This window comes from Hoplias malabaricus, chromosome 1, assembly GCF_029633855.1.
Source record: "Hoplias malabaricus isolate fHopMal1 chromosome 1, fHopMal1.hap1, whole genome shotgun sequence".
Lineage (NCBI taxonomy): Eukaryota > Metazoa > Chordata > Actinopteri > Characiformes > Erythrinidae > Hoplias > Hoplias malabaricus.
The window spans coordinates 44125661-44139789 of record NC_089800.1 but is presented as its reverse complement, the minus strand read 5'-3'; the positions used below and the strand labels follow the sequence as shown (position 1 = coordinate 44139789).

Here is a 14129-nt window from a genome sequence, read left to right as displayed (position 1 = left end):
TGGGAAATTACATTCTTTAACTTTTCTTTGCCTTATTAATGTAACTGTTGTGAAATAATGTTTTTTAAAACAATTTATTTATTACCGAGACCCTGAAACAGCTACAGAAAATGAATGAATGATGTTTTACACAAAAAAAAGACACACAACGTCTAAGGCATCTTTTACACTGGCTAGGCTCAGAGTTCACGGTCAACAATTAGTCAAACTCGTGTAAGAGGAAAGAAGACTGTCTGATAACTTTTCTCTTTTTTATATACAGAGAACTATAAATTCAATGTCAGGGAAATGCTTCAGTAATGTTACATTTAACTGAATTCCCATAGAGATCATTAAACCAACATCTGTAATGAACAGTATTGTTATCATCAGGTTTAGACTTTGATCAGTTCAAGATTATACAGTGTTAATTCATCCATTTATATTCAATATTTTTGCATTAAAATGTGTCGATATTTAAACTTTCTTCAAAAAATAACATCAAAATAAAAATATAGTACTGATATTTATTTATCATAATACAGCAACAATACATCATGTATGTGTAAAGTCAACTAACAGCAGGAGAGAATGGAAGCCATAATGAACATGAAGGTATCGTTTTTGAACGAGCCCTCTCGTTTCTAAATATCGGAGACTCCGCCCTCTTCGACTCCATTTCGGATGTTTTCGGAGGTTTCCGTGATTACGCCACTGCATGTTAACTCCGCCTTTTCTGTTCGGAGAAGAAGCGTCGCCATTTTAAGTGAATGAGTTTCATTTCAGCACGCAACTGTAAGGACGGAGAGAGCTTCAGGAACGTTTCAGCATGTTTCTCTTTTAAACTGTTCATGGGAATTAACTGCTATGAACTGAAACTCTTCCTCATATCAATCAAGTAGATCAAAGTCAAGTAACGCATAAAGCCAGTCGAGTCCTGAGTCGATTTTGGCACTGAATGTTAGTACGTTAACGTTAGAGGAAATGGCTGTGGAAAGCATGACTGTCCTTCCAAACTCCCCAACAGCCAACCACGAACACAACAGTCTTCTCACTGACGAAAGGTCGAGTAACGCCATATTTCTATACAACTATTTATTTATCCTTTGCTTTTTTAAACACAAAAAGCATGGGTACTCTTCTGCCTTTTTTCTTTCAAAGGGATTAAAGTCGACTTTGTTCTGGGAAACAAGTACAGAGGTAACGAACTAACCAACGCCATGTTGAAACGATACACAGCTCAGACTGGAAGGGCATTTATTCCCGAAAATCGGGTAAAACTACGGTCCGAAATCTGCTCAGAAATCAGATTCGCCCTCACTGCTCGAAGCTCTTTTATCACCGGAGTGTTTCCAGGTCCACAGACTAGTGCAGATTTTTCTCAGGACAGAGGCAAAGCGACCAGAACAGACCGCTCGGTACTCCTCGCTCGTTAGTCATTTATTTGAAGACTATTATTCTCTATGTTTAAAGTGTAATTTGGCGACTGTAAAATTCGTCTTTAAACTAGTACCTGCGCGCGAATTTCCTCACTGTTATTTGCTGTTTCTTTAGCTGCGTATGCTAAGGCCCTAACAGAGTGAGCTAACGTTAGCAGATGATTTATCAAAAACTAATCGGAGCTGAGCTCTGCATATGGACACTCATTTAACGAACTGGTTAAGGGTTTATGGTGGTATGTAGGTTTATTTATCATATATATCATTTATATTCATGCCGCGTGTTAATTTGTTTACTCGTGGAAGAAGGCCAAAAAAAGCTAATGGCACATTAACCCGTTAGCTTTGAACGTTCAGGCGATTTCCCGAGCTTGCTAAGCAGCTAACGTTGGCTTGATATTGGAATTTTCCGTTCCACCTTAAATAGGGCCCGTTTACATTCTGCAGTTGTGCATGTATTTCCTGCCCATCTAAGGTAGAATCAAAATTCCCCAAAGGAACCAGGTTAATCTTCAACACGATTTGCGTAGTAACGTTATCTTTATATAATTTAATTTGTGCGCGAATGTGGTTTCGAATTGCTTTATACTAGCAGTTTGAAGGTAATCTGTTCCTGTTTGCCAAATATGGAGATTTTCAAGCCCTAAATTAGATTGTATTGTTACAACCAGTTTAAGTTACTATATTAATGCCACTTTTTAAAACCTGCTTGGTGCGAATATGCAGGAGTTGCCTTTTTGTTTTCAAAAACAATTATATATGCACCAAATTTAACAGGATAACAGAAACATTAAGTTGTTAATAACCAGATTTATTATAATGACTGCATTAAATGTTACTGTGTTGTGTGAACAATTTTTTTTTTTTATCATTTTTTTTTAAAATTCCCTTTAGGTTAGGTGTCTTCAGAAAAGCATGTGTTTTCACAAACACCTTCTTGGTTCAGCACTTTCCCAAAGTCTCAAAAGCATTCAAGCTCCGAAAAGTGAACTAAAACACCACAAATTTCACAATTTCACTGATTCCCAAATCTAACTTGTTAGACACAGTTGTGTACATGTGACACCCTTTTATCTAGTATAGATTCCAATACAGCAGAAAAATCTTCAGTACTGGTGCTTATCAAAGAAAGTAGGAAGATAAGTGAGTATAATCAATTCCCAGAATTTTAGAGGTCCTGATTTCAGTTGTGTGGATGACTTTGATAATTTTGTGTGGATGTTTTTTTTTTTTTTTTTTTTTAAACAGAACATTTTTAAAGTTATGATGCCTCCAAATGCCCTGAATAGATTCCACATAGCTTTTTTGGGAGCGTGACCTGATTCTTCAGCTGTCTTGTCACTCACATGTTAACAGCATGGTCTAATGAGACCAGTTGTCCTCAGATTACTTACATTAATGCTAAGGTGACTCATTTGTGTTGCATGTCAAAATGTTTAAATCTCGTATAGTACACTGACAAGCTCATGGGAATATTGCATTATGGGTATATCCTCACAGATCAAGTCAAATAATTTATAAAGTCAGCATGAAGTGGGAGAGTATTAAAATCCTTATGTAATTATTATTGGACAGTAGAGCTGCCTTATTAATATCAGTGTTTAATGCCCTTTCCCAAAACAAATTTTTAGAATGGTTTGTTCAAACGATGTCAAGTTCCACAAATTCAAATTTGTTTAATTTTGGGGGGCTCAACTTAATTTTATAGCTTTAAAGGCGTTAAATTATGGACACATTTGTATTTAAGTCCAACTGAAGCAGTTGTCTGTCAGGTACATCGAATCTCGTTTCTTGTTCAGTGACATTCTTAACAACCATGTACCACCCTTTTGAAAAGAAAAAAAAATCAAGCCAATGGCCTTATAGTCATGGTGTTTTAGGGAAAAGGGGAATGATTATTGATAACAAACACACAATTCTTGTCAGTTTTTCTGACCTCGTGGACAGGAGTTTGGAGTTGTTCACAACTGTTTTGACAGTGAACTAGTCCATTGTTCTCCCTGTTTGGTTATGGAAGTTGTTGGGGTGGGAACAAATAATGTGATATTGGTTAATGTAAGATTTCCATGCTTTCAACATATGCACCTAAGGCATTTAATACAAAGAAAAAATCTTTACACTTGGATTAAAGAAAAAGCAAAACAAGCAGGAAGAATTTTGTATTTTATATGATATGGCACAGTGAATTGTATTAGGATAATAAATATGAAATAGAACATGGACAAACAAATAAACTTTAAAATTTATTTTGGATTGATTTTAAATAGCTATGCGTTCATCCATATTGAAAGAGGATAATAAATCATAACATTCATTGATTGGTTTTACAGATGTGAATACTTCTACCCATTTGACATTCACATTGTCAGTCAAATATCAAATATTCAGATATTTTTATGATATGCATCACAAATGTTTGAAACAATATTAAGGCAGCAATTCCACATTTAAAAACAACTTGCTTACCTTGTTCTTTAAAGTATAGATAATGTGTATCATAATAAATAAAAATATTTACACTGTCATAATGCCGACCTCAGGTTGTACTTTGTAAGGTGGCACAGAGTAGTAACTTGTTATTGGTAGTGATTTATCTTGTATTAAACTATTGTGTTGGGAATATCCATCTATTGTTAGTTGAACAGGTTTTTTTTTTTGGTTCATTGTTATGAGGTAATTGTTAGCAGTTGTTTCAAAGAAACTTGTTGCGTCAGCATTTGTACTGACAGGCATTCAGGACCTACAAAACAATGCAGTACTCTGGACACATTTTAAAACTACAGAAATTATTTTGCCTTGTAAAAGAACCTCATCAACTGTTAGTTAAACATTGGGGATTGACAAAGTGGACGTAATATGATTATGGATATGGCTGATGTTCATTAGTTAGAGATGACTATTTTGTCTAAAAAGAATTTTTCACTTGCCTTCAGGATTTTTACAGCAAATCATAATAACCCTATACAGCATTGTATCATGTCAATAGATAAGTTGTTTGTTTTATATAAAGCTTTATTTATTGTTTCAGTCAGAGGTTAGAAAGCTGTTCCAAATGTCAATCTAATTGTCATAAGTTAGATTGTTTCTTTAAGTAATTTTAACATGAATTGCAAGAATGAGCTTATTATTTTTGAGGTCTGAAATATTACACTTGTAGTCAAATGTGTTCTTTTGTTGAAACAAGATTTGAAGAAAATATTTTATTTAAACACTGATTTCCCTGTTCTTAAAGCATTAGGTTGATGTTTCAGTCTGTTGATTTCTTATTTTTGCCTTGTGTGTGTATACCAGGCGAGAGGATGGAGAGCTGGAGGAGGGAGAATTGGAGGATGATGGCGGAGAGGCAGAAGTGCCCAGTGCTGAGGGACCGGAGCACGAGGAGAAGCCCCGTCACAGCAAGGAACGCCATGGCACTGAGTCGGATGAGGAGAAGGCCCACCGCCGGAAAAAAAAGAGAAAGCGGGAGAGAGAGCGGGAGAAGGAGAAGAGGCGGTCCAAGAAGAAACGGAAATCAAAACACAAAGTGTGTATTTTTGTGATCTCTTTTCTAAGATGTTTTTTACAAGTTTGTCAGGATCACTAATTTGCGGTGATGTGTGCTATAGCGTCATGCCTCCTCCAGTGACGACTACTCAGACTATAGTGATGAGTCTGACTACAGTCCTAGTGAGAAGAGGAAATATAGGGAATATAGCCCCCAGTACCCTCCCTCAGTGAGTAAATTACTTTATATATCCATTAATATAATGTCCCTGATTGTCATTGCCAGTTGTATGACAGAGCAGAAGTATCTAAATGTCTAATTCTCTCATGAATTATCTGTCTTTTCCAGTCTCATGGAGGCTACCCGCCTCCACCCTCAGGTCACGGAGGACCAATGGGAAAGAAAAATAGCTACATGTCAAACAGGGACAAACAAGGCTATGGTGGCTATGATGAATATGACGATGAGAACTATGAAGGTGAAGAGGACGAGGATTTGGGTGATGATGACTATGATGATTTCGCCAAGGAGCTTAATCAGTACCGGAAGGCCAAAGAGGGTGGAATGGGCAACCAACGTGGCAGAGGTACACATTATAATAAGGAAATTATGCCTCTTACCTCTAGAACCCTAAAAAAATACGTTATAATGTGATTGATTGTGAAAATTTTGAAAAACTGCAGGTGGTAAAGGCAGACTAAAGATGATGAGGGGACGTGGCAGAGGAGGGATGAGGGGTCGTGGTAGCAGAGGAGGAAGCAGAGGAAGAGGACGAGGCAAAATGGGAGAAAATGATGATGGGGACAGCATGTATGGAGATGATATGGAGGTGATGTACAAGTTTTTGATTGTTAAGGATTTATTTTTGTTTAACATTATGGTATTATTTGTCTTTCATAGCACTGTAGTTGTTTAACCAAGTTTGGACCCATTTTTGTATTTTTGCATTTGTATCTCACAGTATGGTGATGACGACTATGATAACATGGGAGATGATGATTATGATGATTACTCAAAAGAACTGAACCAGTACAGGAAATCAAAGGACAGGGGGCGTGGTGAGTTTTAAATATTGTTAGTTTCACTTGCTGAACATAAATTATACAGTTAAGAGATGTTGGATGAATAAATTTGATCTTTATATGTGATGACTCTGGGGTTTTTCCCCCAGGTAAAGGTGGGCGAGGTCGTGGGAGGGGCAAAATGGGCCGAGGCATGAACCGGGGCAGAGGTAGGAATCGAGGAAGGGGCCGTGGAGGAGATCAAGGCTATGATGATGACAATGATGGCGATATGGAGATGGGGGTAAGGGAAATCATCAAACTGCAATAGGTCAAAAGTACTCTGCCATACTTTTACAGAAGTAAGTTTCAATCCTAGCACAGTTGAGGAAATCAAGGTTTATATAATTATTTGTGAAATCGCATATCATGTTAGATCAGTGGTTTAACTCTAGTCAGTTACAAGAGTGTTAAAATTGGGTAATCCCTTAACATGTGGGTTGAGAATTAGTATACGGCAGAAGAAGGTGGCCTTGCATGTAGGTGCAGGGTCTCTGCCCATGGCTACTCACTTTTCATGAAAGAAGGGTCTCTAGCTTGTGTAGCTGAAGAGTATTATTCATTCGTAGGATGGTGGAGGTGGCCCAAGGAAGTATGATCAGGAGAAGCATGGACAGGACAAGAAAGGCAAAGCCATCTGCAAGTACTACATCGAGGGTCGTTGTACCTGGGTAAGAACAGAAGGGGTGCATTTTATATGGATGTTCTAGAACAGTTTCTATTATTTCTTATTCCAGTTTGTTATTTTATGTATGAAATTGGAATTAAAACAATAAATATAGGTAATCATTCCACACAACACACATTTTCTGCTGGAGAAAATAACTGAATATTTTCTCTTTTCATTTGACTGACAGGGGGAGCACTGCAACTTCAGTCATGACATTGAGCTACCTAAGAAGAAAGAGCTTTGCAAGTTCTATATTACTGGCTACTGTGCTCGGGCTGATAATTGTCCTTACATGCACGATATCCTTTACCATTTTTTTTATTTAGGTTCATTTTCACCTGTGTCAGGAAATGCTAAAAGACTAAAGTTTTTTTATTTGTAAGTTGTTCTTATAATATTTGTCTCAGTAACTGGATTATTCCTTGACTCTGAATAACGTGACTTCCCCTGTAAGTTGTTTCACACTACAGGCAATTGTGTAAATGGAGATAACTGTATGTTTTCCCATGACTCTTTGACAGAGGACACACAAGAACTCCTGGACAAGGTGATTGGCTTTGTGTATTTCTAAACACATTTTCTAGTTTTTCTGCTGATTTCTTAATTTTCTAATTTCTTAATCTGAGAGATTTACTATTGTTTTAGATGCTGGTCGAGGATGCTGAAGCTGGTGCTGAAGATGAGAAGGAAGTGGAAGAGTTGAAGAAGCAGGGAATCAATCCCCTGCCTAAACCCCCTCCTGGCGTTGGCCTCCTCCCTACTCCACAACGGTCTGGCTCTGCAGAAGCTTCTGCTCCTGGGGACTTTGGAGCACCTGGACCTGTACAAGGCAGTGTGCCTCCTAATGGTGGCCCCCTGTGCCCTGTTTCTGGTACTGTGCCTCCAGCGGGGTCCTGCCCTGGTCCTCCTCCACCTTGCCCTGATGTAGCCTCTTTTCCGGGGTCACCAACCTCCAGTGTTCCACCTCCACCACCAATGGGTGTGCCACCTCCTTGTGGCGGTAATGCAGGAAAGAAAATCCCATCTTTGTTTGAAATTGTTGTGAAACCCACCGGGCAGCTTGCACAAAAATTGGGCGTCAGGTTGGTCCCTTCTCTAAAAACTTTCTTTACTATGAGATTACAGAACATGAGTCTATGAAGTTCTGCTTCTGACCATTTTAAAGATAACTCCTTACTAAAAACATGTCTTTACAGAGGTCCTAATCCTGGCACTGCAGCAGCAGGCACTGTAGGACCTCCGGGACCACCTGCAGGACCTCCACCTCGTTTCCCTGGTCCACCACCACCACCTGGACATGTTGGACCAAATGGGTCTCATGACATGCCACCAATGGGCCCACCAAATATGAGCCAATGTCCTCCGGGGATGCAGAACTTTGGTTCAGGAGAAGGTCCTCCAAACCAGCCCATGATGCCTCAGGGAGGTCGTGGTTTTTATGACAATTTCTACCAACAGCAGCAAAACATGGGAACAGAAGGGGCTGAAGGTGAAGGTGAGCTTACGTGTTCTGGTAGAAATTAAGCTTAGCTATTGTAGACCAGAGAAACACTTCAGCTATAATATGAAGTATTTTGTTCTCAAATAAGTCAATTTTATCAGTTGAGAAATTGAGTTGATACATCATATATATAACACTACTTCCCTATGCATTCCCTATGTGTTCGATTGTCAACTTAGACACACATTTATTAATGTTATATGTAGAGTTGGTATGTTTTTGTCTTACTATTTTTTACATTTGGTTGCCTATCATAGATGAGAGCTACCAGGTGGGAGCTGGTGGAACCTATAGTGACCAGTCCTCTGGAAATCAGAACTCTGGCAACATGGAAGATGCAGCAAGTGTTGGCTCAGCTAATCAGTCTGGAATAACAGTTCCAGACTTTCTGCCTCCAGCGCAGCGTGTACTGTTCATGAGGATTCAACAGAAGCAGCAGGAGGAGGAGGAGAGGGCGAGGAGACTAGCTGAAGGAGGGACTGAAAGAGAAAATGAAGGTACAGTTAACAGCACATGTTCAGCCATAGGTATTTACACAAGAGATTATCTAGATGTGATTAAAAACCCCATTGAGTATTTTATCACAAGCATTTAAACAATATCAAAAACGGATTCTTTTCTGAACATATGCAAACACTTATACTTATAACTAACAGAAACATGTCGAAATTGGCTGAAGAATAGATTCTGCAGAAGTTTAAAAATAAATTTGACACCTCTTCTGATTGATATGTCATTAATTTTCCAAAAATTAGTGGTTTAATTTTGGAGGTAAATTATTATCTCATCTTTTAAACACAGCTATTCTCAGAAATAATTCCATGAAAGCACCTGAATTTAGAAGGCCTTAGGATTTTAATCTCTGTATTGATGAAATGTTCATACATGCTTCTTAGCACAAAGCAGGTGCAGCTTTTCCTTTGTCATCGAGTCACAACGTCATTCATTGTCAATCCTATCACATTATGCCATGGGGAAATGTACCTTTCTGTTTATTTGGATTTTTAATTTATTTCAAATAATATTCTCATGCATTAAACTGAATTGTTGACTTTCATAATGTGATTTGATAATGTTACTGTGCTTCAAAGAAATTAGCATTTTTACATCTGGTTTGTACTAAATTCATTAAGAAAACATCTGGAATTTGTACACTGTTGCACCTTGGTTATGTTAAATACAACTCAAAGACAGTATGCCTGATATTGCCCAGAAATGGTGTTAAATCGGGAATCGTATGAAAGTCACTTTAGTGTCTTGTCACTAGATGGCACTATTGGTTATTAAAAAAAATAAATAAATCAATGGACTGGAGTCAATGGTCAAGGACACTACAAGCTTTAATCCTAAAACACCAACAGTGAGCGATTTAGGGTTTTCGGCCTAGCTCTAACATACCTGCCACAGGACGCAACACATTTGTTCATAATTTGTGGTAAAGCCAAAGGTAAAATTAAAGTTTAAATTCTGTGCACCTTCTGGACTAAATCTTAACAAATGGAATGTCAGCGGAGTGTCTCAGAGGTGTAATGAATGCTTGCTTAAACCTTTGTTAATGCTATTATTATTGACCCTTTTCCCCCAGGGGATTCAGCAAACTGGTATTCTAGTGAAGATGAAGATGGAGGCGGCAGCGTCACATCCATTCTTAAAACTTTACGCCAGCAAAGCCAAACCCAGGGCCCTCCAAAGCCTGAGGGTGTCCCCAGCGATCCCAGACTGCAGAAAGCCCATGCTGTGCAGTCATCCAGCCGACCAGCGGACCCCAGGCTGGCACGTGACCCTCGCTTATGCCGTAACAGTGACTCTTCTCAGGCCACAGAGCACAATCCCTCCTCCTCTCCATCTTCTTCTGCTCCTGCAGACCCCCGTCTTTCCCGCCAGACTGCCTCTAAACCTGAGCCCCCCCTTGTTTATAAGCCCCCACCCCTTGTTCCTTCTGCTACTGAAGAGGAGGAAGGAGAGAGGGTCCTGAGGGACAAGCCAGTGCCCATACCTCTAGATCCTTTGATGGGTATGGCTCTGCGAGACCCACGATCTCAGCTCCAGCAATTCAGTCATATCAAGAAAGATCTAGTATTAAACAAGCCTTCTTTCGCTAAAACAGTATTGTGGAGTCCTGAGGATCTTATCCCAATCCCTGTCCCCAAGCAGGACTTCCTTCCACTACCTCCGGGCATCCCACCTGTCTCTTCCATGGATCCACGTTTGTCACGTGCCCAACAGCAGCTCCACACAGCCACTCCAACATCCATGCCTGCCACTGTTCCCCCTGCTGAGCAGCCTGCTCAGCCTTCATCCTCCCTCCCAGATTTTGAGCTACTTTCTCGTATACTCAAGACTGTAAACGCCACTTCATCCAGCCCTTCTCAAGTGCCATCTGTGGCTCCTTCTGTGTCCGTCCCTGCTGAAAAGCCTGTAGATCCACGTATGGCACGAAAGACTGTTGCTGACCCTCGGCTCCAGCCACAAAAATCTGCCCTGAAACAGCCATCAGAACCTTTAGTCACACAAGTTTCAACATTATCTTCCCCATCTCCTCCTACATCACCAACCCCCACAATTGCACCATATGACCCTCGTTTGCTGTCGTCTGGAGGTGCAGGCAGAGGAGTTGGACCAAGCAGTACAGGCTCTGGCAGCAGTGTCCTAAGCAGCATCAGTTTGTATGATCCACGGATGCAGGGCTCAGACAAATGTGAAAGTTCAGAGGCAACCGCTCCTGTCTCTGAGTCTAAAGTCAGCGATAATGCAGGCACCTCAGCCAAACCAAAGGCAAAGGAGCCACTTTTTGTCCGCAAGTCTGCTCTGGACCAGCCTGAACCAGAGAAGAACAGTGCAGAGTCAAGCACTGACCGTTACAACAGTTATAACCGACCACGACCCAAGCCTTCACCCTCCCCCAGTGCAGGAGCTACAGGAGGAGCCCCTGCAGCTGGGGGACCCAACCAAAGTGGACAGGGTCCTGTTGGAGCTGCTGAGCAGCCAGCAGGAATCCACAACCTGCCTGTTTCCACACTCTTCAGCATGGTGAAGCAGGCAAGCAAGCCCAGTGGCACCGGCAGCCCATTTGGTGGTAACAGCCCTGCGCAACCTGATGCCACAGAGCAGGACAATGCCTCTCTTAAAGAAGTTTTTAAAGGTTTTGACCCTACAGCCTCACCTTTCTGTCAGTGAACTCTGAACAGTAGTTTTGACGGTGGGCATGCACAGAAATATAGACTTCACTTGAAGGAACATATGGTTTCAGTGTTGCCGTGTGCAGAAGGAGAGAGCCTCAGCATTGTCTCTTGTCTCGCCACAATGTTGAAAGTAAATTCAATCAAACAGGGTTGGGGTTATCAACTTTGTTGTTAGGAAAGAAGGAAAATATAGATATGTCTATTTTAAAGCCAATTGAGAAAATGTAAGGTGTACAGTATTCGTTTTAAACCCTTCTCAAAGTGGAAGAACAAATGTGGCTGTTGAAATGAGACATTTTCATTAGCCTGCTGTCTACTGGCTTGGTCCTGATGTAGACAATATAGATGGAAAATGACCCTACTATTGTAAACTGCCTGTCCATTCAGTCAGCCCTATTCCTCTGACAAACTCCAAATGATGTTGCCTGGGGAAGTCATCTCTCTGAGCACAGGGAACAGGAAGATCAGGATCCCAGTTCCCTCATATGGGCAGATTTGCCACAGGACATGGGAACACTTACTGCCTCTCCCTTGCTTTAACTGGACGTTGTTAGAGACTTGTGCTCCTTCATCTTGTCCCCTGTCAGTGATTTGAATTCTTTTAACTCTGTTTTAGCTTTCCCTTTGTCTGAACTCAGTTTTGTCTAGTTTAGGTGCTTTCATTGAGTTCTTCTGCTTTATTTTTTAAACATCTTTTTTGGGCACCTTCCTTATGCGTCAGGCTTTTAGCCTCCCATACCAGGCAACAAAACTGCATAACTGAAACCTACATCTGTTTAAAGTGTTTGTCACATGTGAAATTGTTTTAATTTATTTTTTTATACTTATGAGAAATCTGCTTGTTTTTTTCTTTGTCATGTGGCAGTAGACTCTAATCAATATACATATGTGTACAGTATATAAATATATATATATTTTCCCACTTGCATTGTAAATGGACTTGAGATATGTTACAGCGAAAAGGGGCCCAGAAGATTATGTAAAGCTTTTGTCTCTCAGCAAGAGCTCAGTCTTTTCCATCTTGCCCTGAAACACATGAATTTCCATGAGGACTGCATTAGAGAATTTTTTTTCTTCTTTTCTTTGTTTTGTTTGGGTTTTCCCTTGCACCAGACTGCTTTGTATATTGAAAAGTGTCCATATTTGACAAGAGGTAACATTTTGTAACCATTCAGTGTAGGTAAAGTTGTGAAGTATTTAATAAAGGCAATACCAGATTGAACATGATTCACACCTGAAAGTTGGCTAAATGTACTGACTTTGAGTGAGAAAAGGATTGGGGACATGAGGTTATTGGCTGTGGTTCATATTATGATTTATTTATTTTTATTTATTCATTTTTTTTGTTTTTTGTCTCTGAGAGTTGAGTCAAGTCAATGAGTCATTTCCTCTTTTCCCAGCCATATACTCACCCTCTTGCATCATGGTTAACTTACACAGACATATCTGTCACAAAATATCCACATTAGTCTACATTAAAACAAAACAAAAAATTAATGAGTGTGTGTGAAGGTCAAGTTTTTAACATTTGTGTTTTTATGTCTTGGTTTTCCATTTGTCAAAAACATATAATAAGCAGTTCGTACCAGTCCCATCACACTGAGAATTTCCAGTCTGCAACTCAAGTGCTTGAAGGGGTGGATTTAGATTGTGTTACAGGATAACTTCTAAATATTTTAGTTTTTGAGGTTAGGACAGGGACAAATTAGTTTCAAAGTCCATTGTTTGTGAGTTATATAATAACGGAAAATGTTTTAAAGTTGCTAGATACCAAAAATAGTGCTGTGGCACTATTTGCACTGTATGTGTATCTCACAGTATGTGGCACAATTCTCACCGTGGGCATAAAGGGGGAAAAATTTGTTTTACAAATATCTATTACAAACAACTCCACCCAGTTTTAAATTTATTGCGTTTTTATGGGGCCACAATATATAAGCCTCAGGGGCTGGACAGGGATGAAACACCAGCTAAATTTGGTTTGTGAACCTATAAAGCAGTATTGTTATTTTAGTGCGCCTCATTTCTTTAAAACTTAAGTGCTGTAATTGTCTAGCATATGAAAGGCTTTTTTTCTGAAAGAGACTGTTTTGTCTCTTCATTTCTGATTTAAAAACAAATTTAGCGTTGTTTATTTTTAACTGTAATCCTCTTAAGGCAACATTGTATGGAGGGAGGGCTTGAGTAAATATAGGTTTCTTGATCTTCTTACAGTTGAAATGGGTCATTCAGAGGTGCCAGTACCTGCGCTGTTAGTACTTGAGAATGAGCCTGCCTTTTGTCTATCCCCAGTACAGTAGTGGAAAGCCTTCCTTCTCTTGCTAGATTTGTTTTAAAAAGAGGGATATTTACTAGTCAGTTAAATGTAGTAAAGTGAAATTTTACCTATTTTATTTTCAGCTGATAATTATTTGTGAGGAATAGTTTATCTAACTAAAAAGTAGTTTCCCGTGGCAACAATATTTTGTAACATTTTACATTTTGAAAAGCATCAGTGGTAAATAACAGTTTAACAATGAGAACCAAAGCTGAAATCATAAATTCAGTTTCATTGAGAGTATTTCTATATTGTTTATTTTGTTTGTGCTGCACTGTTTCTCATTTATGCTTCTCTTAGTTTGGCTTTCTTTTCCAAAACAACCTCGCCTTTGAGTTCTCACTTCAGATCTCACTTTCTCATTGTGTATATACAATACTTGTTAAGATTAGAGTAACAAACTTTGAGATGTTAAGGTAGCCCTACTTATGTTAATTAAAAAGCAGTTAATGGTCTTTACAAAGCTAGTTGGAATAGTTTGCCATCCTGTTTGCAC

At 39.4% G+C, this 14129-nt stretch overlaps 1 protein-coding gene across 2 annotated transcripts; it reads left to right on the top strand.

The window, feature by feature from the left end:
- Positions 1 to 740: 740 nt before the first annotated feature.
- Positions 741 to 12784, top strand: zc3h4 (zinc finger CCCH-type containing 4). 2 transcript variants are annotated; one of them, XM_066663706.1, is made up of 14 exons: positions 741 to 1043; positions 4710 to 4941; positions 5024 to 5131; positions 5251 to 5488; positions 5586 to 5731; positions 5864 to 5960; positions 6080 to 6207; positions 6533 to 6634; positions 6821 to 6932; positions 7071 to 7180; positions 7279 to 7715; positions 7830 to 8128; positions 8392 to 8631; positions 9720 to 12784. In XM_066663706.1, exons 1-14 carry the CDS (start codon positions 964 to 966, stop codon positions 11309 to 11311), a joined length of 3921 nt encoding a protein of 1306 aa, XP_066519803.1. In that variant the 5' UTR covers positions 741 to 963; the 3' UTR covers positions 11312 to 12784. The 2 variants fall into 2 exon arrangements, with proteins under 2 accessions (XP_066519803.1, XP_066519794.1); XM_066663697.1 differs by having other exon boundaries at positions 6074 to 6207.
- The last annotated feature ends 1345 nt before the right edge of the window (positions 12785 to 14129 follow it).